At 53.0% G+C, this 10,104-nt stretch overlaps 1 protein-coding gene across 2 annotated transcripts in view; it reads right to left on the reverse strand.

Moving 5' to 3' along the window:
* LOC144934430 (uncharacterized) overlaps positions 1-5,877 on the reverse strand; it is a 58,229-nt gene extending 52,352 nt beyond the window's left edge. Inside the window, exon 1 of one of the 2 annotated variants that reach the window (XM_078860181.1) lies at positions 4,714-5,877. In XM_078860181.1, the coding sequence (XP_078716307.1) occupies positions 4,714-5,293 (580 nt within the window). In that variant the 5' untranslated portion in view covers positions 5,294-5,877. The remainder of the gene's footprint in view (positions 1-4,713) is intronic. The other variant, XM_078860180.1, reaches the window with a different exon arrangement.
* Between the last annotated feature and the right edge of the window lie 4,227 nt (positions 5,878-10,104).

Here is a 10,104-nt window from a genome sequence, read left to right on the forward strand (position 1 = left end):
TCAAACGCCTCCCGATAAACAAAAATGTAGCTCAAAAATCAAATCGCAGGGGCAACAAAAAAGTGTTCATCGGTGGCCAGGAGGGTCAAATCTTTTCACACAACTCGAACCGGTGAAGTGCCGCCACTATTGAATTGGCGCGACCCCTTTTTTTCGCGTGACCGAGACGGCCGTGGACACCCGATGTCCATTCCGCCGCGCTGCGTTTGTTGCAGCACGTGCACAGCCCCCTTTGTCTCTCCACTGCTGGATGAGGGCCTCCCCACAATGCACGGGCCGTGAGGGGCATGTTGCCGTACATCACCAAGCTTGTTTTCTTTTTTCACCTACGTGGCTTTACCGAAAAAAGACAAAGAGTATGGATCCTTGCAGTCACGAAAACTTCAAATCTAAAATCACCAAGCTTGTCCAGTGCGCCTTGGTGAAGGCAAGTCGAATATCATTGGGAGCAGAGAGGTTCCACGCAGCACTGGATTTTGCGGTGCTGCCCTCTGCTGCATGCATCGTAGCCCCCGTAGCCTATAACACCTGCCTTATTATGCACGTTTGGTCGCCCTTCCAAGCACTATCCAGGATTAACCGTGCTTAGCTTCCATTATCTGATTTGATTTGGTCATAGGCTGACATGGAGATAAATAAAACGAGTTTATTTCTTATTACATATGAACGTAATTATGATTGTGCAGGAGTTGTATAAAATAAATAAAATGATGATGAAAAAAAACCAACCCCTTCTCTTTTGCCGATAAATGCCTCAATGAGTCTCAAGGCTCCTTGTCAGAAGGGTCCTGCATTCCTGTGTTTTGCCAATTTCATTGATTGGCGCTTGACATGTGGGATAATACTGTAATGCCTGGCGACATCGCATGCATACGACAAGATAGCCCTCGAATCTCCAACAAAGATAGATTCAGGAATGTACTTCTCTCTCCCGGCCCTCTCCTGACCGCCTCACGAACCCGTAATTCCCAAGGGTATACTCCCAAGCACTCACCAGGCTCGAACCTGCTTAGCTACAGAGGCAGGCAATAATTGAAAGAATCCTCGCTGATTTCAGTGCTTGGAAATGACTGACGAGACTGCTGAGATGGATGTTGGGAACATCCCTGATAGGGAATGGAGGTGGCATGAAGATCTTAGAGCCTTGGCTGTGGTTACTGATATTCTCTGGACGAATGCGGGTAGAGAGGACTTACTTGATTCGGGCAGGCGTTGAGAAAGCGACGAAGACAATGCAATTACAAGGACCACGGAACACACCACTGGCGCACGGCTTCAATGAGTTGAGGGAGAGTCCGGGGTGAGATGGGAGGATGCGGTGGAACGAGATACGGGGAGAATGGATGTGGCGAGAGAAGAGACACAGAGTATGGGCTCGTGGAGAAAGAAATCCAGACACTCAACCCCCTTCTCTCCGTGCACTAAGAGGGCTTCTGGCTTCTAAGAGCAGGAGTGTCGTGTTAGTGTTCTGGCTTCTATATGGAGCAGTCTAGCTCTTCAGTGGGTTTGCGTTATGATGCTGATACTGACGTAGAGCTCGAAACAAATACCACCACTGCTGTCGTATGAGGTGCAAACCTTCAGTTCCATCATGGCAAATGTTTGCACAGAGAGACACACATCCACGTGTTGTGTTTTTTTTACTCTCGGTTGCATAGCAATCTGTGTAAGTGTTAAAATAACAATCCCATTGTAAATGCTCATTTGCATATTCAATGCAGGAGTAATTAAAATGTAATTATATGGTGCCTAAATCGACGTTTCAATGTGCACATACACATAAGTGCGTTTTTTGTTTGATATACAGAACACACACAAATGGTCTGTGCATGAAGTAATAACAATACACGTAAATAATTTGGCCATTTTTAAATATCATTGGCTGTCAGAATACAATTAGTATAAATGATAATGATGTGGCCATGACGATGATGGATCACACGGAGATAATTTGCAACAAAAAAATCATCCAAACATAATTTGAAAATATTAAAATATCAATATTTGTAAAAAAAATAAACAAAAACACTACACAGTGTGAAATAAATATGGTACTGTCTAACACTTTAGAATTAATGCGGTGTCTGTATTCATGGGCTGTCATACCCTGCTCGGAGACAGCAACAAAACAGGTTGCGTCGTGTATGACGGATTGAAATCTGCGTTTGTGTTATTGACTTTGAAATCTGCACCGGTTCAAATCAACAATTGCCGTGTTATTTATGTTGTGCTGCCGTTAAACAGATGAATGTTCAATGCAAACTACATTAATGCAGTCGTGTATGTAACACGATTGCAAATGCACTGCTCTATAACCTTACCATGAACTCGTTTTAATTGCACTGTCAAAGTTTTATGTTGAGATTTTTTTTTTGACTTGAGAATTAGATTACTGGGACGTTGAGCGGTGGTGCAGCGGTTGGCGCGCTGCGCTATGATACCCGGTGATCCCGATGACGATTCTTGGCCACACCAACATCCGTATCTGAAGCGATATCTCAACGCCTTTCACCAAACCCGTGCCGACCAGCTCGGTGAAGTATGGTAAAAAAAAACCCGATGACTTTAATCTAGCAGGGGATTGACAAATGCGCGGAAAAATATCATTATTATTACTGCAGCATAATCAACATGGAAAATCTGAAAACGATTTGGGTATCAAGCACATTGCTAGCATCCATATCACGTGTGTGCGTGCACGTGTTTATATACTGTACAAGGATCTACCTCCTAATACACGGGTCCTATGTGAAATATTCCACAGTGTATCTGCGACTCTGTGGACCTGACCGAGGGCTTAATCGGCGATCCTCTGCGCAATGTTGTTAAGAGAGCTTGGAGTGGAGAAGGGGCAGGGTCTGTCTGCTAAGACCCACGTCTCTTGATGCAGGGAAGGAAGATATCCTTCATTGACATCCATCATTACATAACCGGCAGGTGAAAATACAGCCCCATCGCCTCTTTGTATTTGTTGCACGGGCGATCTGGGTTACATTAAAGTCATTTAGAATACAACAACAATTTCATTGTTCCAATTCAATGGAATCCAAGTGCAAATGAAGACGGACTTGACGCGTCTCCTTTCGCCACGCGTCGCTCTTCCCGATAGGGACCTCGTCCCCCCACCCCACTGCACAAGCTACCCCCCCCCCCCCGCGCACCCCCAACGCGTGTTTGTCCGTGTGTCTGTACCGAGACATTTTATTCCCGGTTTCACCCATTACCTATTCATTTGCCGACGAGCAAATCCTCATCAGCTAAGCAGGCGTTGTTGAGCCTGGATAGTGCTCGCAATGGGCGAACCACCGCGCGCGCAAACGTGTTGGTTGCTTCAGCATTGACGGGGCAGTGCGGACAGATCCATTGGTGCCGCTGTACGCATTCGCGTGCTTGCAGGTCTGTGCTCGCCGCGATCAGCAACGCGCGTGGCGAGGTCTGGTCAATAACCTCCACGAGGAAGGCCATCGTCCCAGCACTGGGTCGACATCACACGTGGGGGGTGTTTTCTCACGCCGTGTGCGTGCGGTTGAAGCGCTTCGTAGCAAATGAGAGGCGCTGTAAGTCGCACGATCGTGTCTCGTGTTGATCAAGACGACGTTACATTTGTTTCGCGCAGAGAGAGCAAGCGTTAAGACAACGCACAACCTTGGCACACTGTTGGGGGCAAGTGCTGTTAGCGAGCACCTGTGAAGACCGGAACGGTACACGAGGGGGTGGGTGGCCAAAACCACATCCGGCCGCCTTTGTCTCCCCCATTGCCCGGTGTCACGCCACGCTCGGTGCTCATTTAAGGCTGAGTCGACCTATGAGATGCCGGCGGGCCGACCGGTTTAAATATTCTTGACTGGTGTGAGCTGTGAATGGGAATCGCGGGGTCGCCGGGTTCGTAGCGCACTGCGCTCACCACTACCCCACCGCTCCCCGCACCATGCACACGGCATGTATTGATGAAGCACACGGACTCAACAAGATCAACATGGGTACGCGCGCGCACAGCAACGTTGGCTCGCGCAAAACAGAACAAAGGTCCCCCGTGTTGCCTTCACAGACTGTTGGGGCAAGTGCTGTTAGCGAGCACCTATGAAGTCCGACACGGCGCACGAGACGGTGGGTGGGAAAAACCACGCCCGGCCGCCTTTGTCTCCCCAAATTACGATGTTTACACACCACACCAAATTATCGTTTGAAGCTGAGTCGACCTACACGTACACACACGTGTACCCGCACACGCATTTACTGGTGTGCGCACGTGCACATGGACAAGCACGTGTGCGCACACACACGTATACGCGCACACGTGCGCGCATAGATCCACGCACGCACACGTACCAAGACAAAGTGTGCCCGGGTGGACGCGTAATTCATGACACACACACACACGCGTGGATGCACACACACACGCGTGTGTGTGTAGATCCACACACACGCGTGTGTGGATATACACAGACGCTTGTGTGACCAGTCACGTGAACCCACACACATGTACACATATCCACACGCGTGTACACACGCTCGAAAACACAGACACATGCACACGCGTGTACACATATGTGCGTACGTGCATACATACGTTCACGCATACGTACAAACGCGCGTGCTTGAACACACGTGTGCTTGAACACACGTGTGCTTGAACACACGTGTGCTTGCACACACACGCTCACGCACAAGGGCAGCCGATATTGGCAAGCGCGGCCTGATCCGTGCGCTGACCTTTAGGGACTGGAGAACTGGGGCTGCGTCTCTCGGGGGACACCCTCTGCTGATGATGATGATGTTGCTGCTGCTGATGTGGTTGATGGTCAGCAGACGGCACCGCTAGCCTGACGCTGCTGCTGCTGCGCTCTTCTAAGTCCACGGCGCTGAACGGAGACAATTCGGACGCGCGGCCGTCGCTGCCACCGCCGGTGCTGCTCGTGTCGCCGCCGGTGCTCGTGCTGGTCGAGGTGGTGACGACAACAGCCGCGGCCGCCGGTCTCTTCCCGCAATTCTGCGCGGCCGGAGCGCACGGGGCCACGGGCTGGGCGCACGGGGCCACGGGCTGGGCGCACGGGGCCACGGGCTGGGCGCACGGACTCGGTGCCGGGGTCGCGGGTGATGATGTTGCCGCGGCGTTGGCGGTGGCGGTCGTGGCGGTGGCTGCTTTCCCGACGGCAGGGAGCCCCTGTCCGGACGGGCTAGCCGAGCCGGCTCGCAGCTGGTAGGGCACGGTCGCTCGCAGGGGCTGGGGTCGCGTCGGAGTCGGCGAGACCGCGGAGCGCCGCACTCGCTGCGATACGTGCGACGATGCCATTGCGCGTTCCGTGCTGCGCTCGCTCACTCACTCACTCGCGCTCCTCCTCCTCCTCGACCCGCGTGCAGTGATACTGCATACGTGCGTACGTGCATGTATGTGACCTACGCATGTATAATACATGCACGCGTATGATGTATGTATGGTGCGATGTCAGGAGGCGTGGATGCACATGCTGGCTATTGTGTGAGCTGGCGTGGTGGTTGGTGGTGGGTTGATATATCGGTGACGATGATGATGAGGATGATGGCGATACTGATGATGATGAGGATGGTTATCCGGGAGTCAACAAAGACGCGCACGCGATGCTGCTGCCGTGCGCTCTACATACTCGCTCCACCACAATGCAGGGGGAGGAGAGAGGGAGAAGGAGGGGATAGAGAAGGAGGGGAGGGATGGAGGCGGGCGGGCGGCTCTCGACGAAAGGAACTCCTCGCTCTCTCTCTCGTTCCCACTCCCTCCCGTCCACGCGACACGCTTCACTTGCTCTGTAAGGGATTGCAGGCGGAGCGCGGGGGGGGGGTGTACGAGTGGGTTATGTGTGCTGTCGAGTGCGGGGCGGAGTTGCTTGGCGTGGGGGTGGAGGGTTCGCCTTGCGCGATGGTGGTGAGTGTTTGTCTTGCGTGGTGAGTGCAAACATCGCCGCGGGGGAGACAAAGGCGGTCGCGGGGAGCGGTGGTGAAGCGGTTAGCGCGCTACGAAGCCGGTGAGCCGGGTTCAAGATTCCCGCTCACGGGGCCAACACCGGTGACGATTTATCTGAACCGGTTCTGGGCCTCCCCTAGGTCGACTCAGCCTCAAATGAGTCCCTGGTGCGGTGTGTAAACATCGCCACGAGGAAGACAAAGGCGGCCGGGCGTGGTAATGGTCACCCATCATCCCTTCGTGTGCCGACCCGGCCTGCATAGGTGCTCGCTAACAGCACTTGCCCCTACAGTCTGGGCCGGCTACACTGGGGATCTTTGTCTTTTATTTTGGTGGGGGTATCTGCGGTTGTGGACTTGTGGGGCGAGGGGGTGTGTGTGGTGGTGGTGGTGTTCACGATAGTCGGTGGGTATGTTGATTGTGAACGTGTGACGCTGAGTGTGTTGGTCACGTCACGCGGCCTCAATGTGCACCTAGTCTGGCACAAGCGCCGTGGTGACGTCGCAGTCACTTAGTGACAATGTTGCTGCTGTTGCTGCTGTTGTTGTTGCTTGTTGTTGTTGATGGTGGGAGGCTGTGGAAGAAGTGGCGGTGGCGCGTGTTTGATGGCGAGCGCTGTACGCGTGTAGAGAACTTCCTTCGCACCGTACGTAGCCAACCTCTGTGGATCGGCAGCGCTATACGACACCGAAATCGCATCTCGAACTCAGCCTCGAGCGGCGAACATCCCAGCCAGTTCGGTATTTTTAAAACGTCGCCAACCGGGGGAGACAAATGCGACCGGGCGTGGGTCCTCTCCACTGCACAGAGAGAGAGAGGATCTTTGTCTGGAGCAGGGGTGGACGAGCCACCCACATAGCACGTGGGTGGCGCCTTTGTGTGTGTGTCTGTGTGTGTGTCTGTGTGTGTGTATGTGTGTGTCTGTGTGTGAGTCTCTGTGTGTCTGTGTGTGTGTCTGTCAGAGGTGTGGACTCGAGTCATGTGACTTGGACTCGAGTCAGACTCGAGTCATGAATTTGATGACTTGCGACTCGACTTGGACTTGCATAACAATGACTTTGTCCCACCTATGAGATGTGGACTCGAGTCATGTGACTTGGACTCGAGTCAGACTCGAGTCATGAATTTGATGACTTGCGACTCGACTTGGACTTGCATAACAATGACTTTGTCCCACCTCTGGTGTCTGTGTGTGTGTGTCTGTGTGTGTCTGTGTGTGTGTGTGTCTGTGTGTGTCTGTGTGTGAGTCTCTGTGTGTGTGTGTCTGTGTGTGTGTGTCTGTGAGTCTCTGTGTGTGTGTGTCTGTGTGTGTGTCTGTGCGTATAAGTCTCTGTGTGTGTGTCTGTGTGTATGTGAGTCTGTGTGTATGTGAGTCTCTGTGTGTGTCTGTGTGTGTGTCTGTGTGTGTGTCTGTGTGTGTGTCTGTGTGTCTGTGTGTGTGTGAGTTTCTGTGTGTGTGAGTCTCTGTGTGTGCCTGTGTGTGTGTGTCTCTGTGTGTGTGTGAGTCTTTGTGTGTGTGTGAGTCTCTGTGTGTATGTGTGTGTGTGTCTGTGTGTGTCTGTGCGTGTGTCTCTGTGTGTGTGAGTCTCTGTGTGTATATGTGTGAGTCTGTGTGTGTGTCTGTGTGTGTGTCTCTGTGTGTGTATGTGTGTCTGTGCGTGTGTCTGTGAGTCTCTGTGTGTGTCTGTGCGTGTGTGTCTGTGCGTGTGAGTCTCTGTGTGTGTGAATCTCTGTGTGTATGTGTGTCTGTGCGTGTGAGTCTCCGTGTGTGAGTCTGTGTGTGTGTGTGTCTCTGCGTGTGAGTCTCTGTGTGAGTCTCTGTGTGTGTCTGTGTGTGTGTCTGTGCGTGTGAGTCTCTATGTGTCTATGTGAGTCTCTGTGTGTGTGTCTGTGTGTGTGTCTGTGCGTGTGCGTCTCTGTGTGTGTGTCTGTGCGTGTGAGCATCTGTGTGTGTGTGTCTGTGGGTGTGTGTCTGTGTGTGTGTCTGTGCGTGTGATTCTCTGTGAGTCTCTGTGTGTGTCTGTGCGTATGAGTCTCTGTGTGTAGGGGAGCGGTGGTGTAGAGGTTAAGCGCGCTGCGATACGAACCTGGCTACCCGGGTTCGATTCCCGCTCACGGCCAACACCCAGTGACGATTATCTGAACCGGTCCTGGGCCTCCCCTAGATCGACTCAGCCTCAAACGAGTACCCGATGCGGTGTGTAGTAAACATCGCTACTGGGGAGACAAAGGCGGCCGTGCGTGGTGCTGGCCACCCACACCCTCGTGTGCCGTGCCGGCCTTCATAAGCGCTACTCGCTAACAGCACTTGCCCCCGCAGTCTGTTAAGGCCATACGGGGGATCTTTGTCTTTGTAGTAGGAGGGGACGCGGCGGATCGCCTGCTGCTCTCAGCGCCTCGTGTGTCACTCCATATGCGGCGCAGCGCCCCGGCCCTTCCCTACGCCCCCCACCCCACACACAACAACCCACCACCACCAACCAACCTCAGAGCACACGCCACCAACACACGGGCATTGGACGTGGCGTCCCATTCAACATTTCCAAGGGCAACGTTGCACGGCACGTCTCTTATCAACACCCGCGATCGTGTTCAGCCAGGTCCACCACCCAGGTCACCGTCTTGAATACTGAGACCATAACCCTCGCTGGGCTATCGATAGTACTCACAACAAACATACACTTGACTGTGATCCCCCCCATCCCCTCCGCCGAATAGCCGCCAGCCATATAAACTGGAGCTGTCCGGGGCTTCGCTCCGGATAACGTCACCAATGCCCCCCCTTGCCGATGTGTGGGGGAACAAGGCGGGCGGGCACGCTGGCGGTGCTGCACAGGGGACAATGCCTCATCCCTCGGCTCCTCTTCTCGCCATCCTCTCCTCCGAATGCTTCTTTAATGCCACGTGTGCGTGCGTGCGTGTCGGGGAGCGGTGGTGTAGCGGTTAGCGCGAACCCGACGACCCCGAGTTAGATTCCCGCACAAGGCCGACGCCAATGACGATTTGTCTGGACCGGTCCTGCGTCTCCCCTAGGTCGACTCGGCCTCAAATGAGTAACCTGGTGCGGTGTGTAAAACATCGCCACTTTGGACGCAAAGGCGGCCGGGCGTGGTGCTGGCCACCCCCACCCCCTCTTGTGCCGTGCCGGCCTTCCATAGGTGCTCGCTAACAGCACTTGCCCCAACAATCTGTAGAGGCTACACGGGGGATCTTTGTCTTTGCACGTATCGGGCGCGCGCACCGCCGTCGCCGCCACCACCACCACGACCATCATCACCACACGCACAGGCGAAGCACGCAAACTCGCACCAAAATAGTCAACACTCAACCCATACAATATAGCGGGATATATTGTAACATAATATAATGTAACGCAGCACTGTATCACGAAAACAAAATGAGTAAGGCACGCTTGTGGAATATGCGCGCTTCTGCCGAAATGAGTTATTTTAGAGTGCTTAAAATATTCGAGTGTTCACGATGTCAGCAGCCATTGACGATGGGCTCGATTCGCGTGCACGAACTGGTGAAGATTGACCGCGTAGCGAGACAGTGAGAGACGGAGACAGCGAGGATTAATGAGAGGGGGGGGGGCATCATCCAACAGCGGGTAGATCATAACTGACGATGATCATCACCGTGGATACAGACAGCGTACGGACAGCCGAAAGCGGCGGCTGTTATTGCGCATAACATTAACATCGGCGTCATTTCAACGAGTCAACCTCCGCCAAACAGCTTGGTACCGTGGTACGAGGCAGCAGCAGCAGCGAGTGTGTGTGTGTGTGCCTGTGCAGTCCCGAGGCACGCGATTCAGACGCGCACGCCGTACGCACCACGCGCGATTGAACATCTTCTTCACTAACCCACGTGCTGATCTGCGCCGCGAAGTGTGGGTTAGAACAACCGGCAGCCACGATCAACTGGGCCCGTGCCGAGGCTGTTTCATCCAGCAGTGGATTAAAACAACAAACTGTACATGAACTGTAGAGTGTAATTGTAAAGGCTATGTAAAATCTATCACGCATAACTGACCTATGCCTGCACAGGTAATTTATACTTTACTGGATGATGAGAAAGATTATTTAAAATAAATGAAAGTCGTTATATATTGATTCAATAGAAAAAACAGTGCTTTCATTTGCCGTTTTTATTTTACTGTAATA

This window comes from Lampetra fluviatilis, chromosome 10 (genome assembly GCF_964198595.1).
Source record: "Lampetra fluviatilis chromosome 10, kcLamFluv1.1, whole genome shotgun sequence".
Taxonomy (NCBI): Eukaryota; Metazoa; Chordata; class Hyperoartia; order Petromyzontiformes; family Petromyzontidae; genus Lampetra; species Lampetra fluviatilis.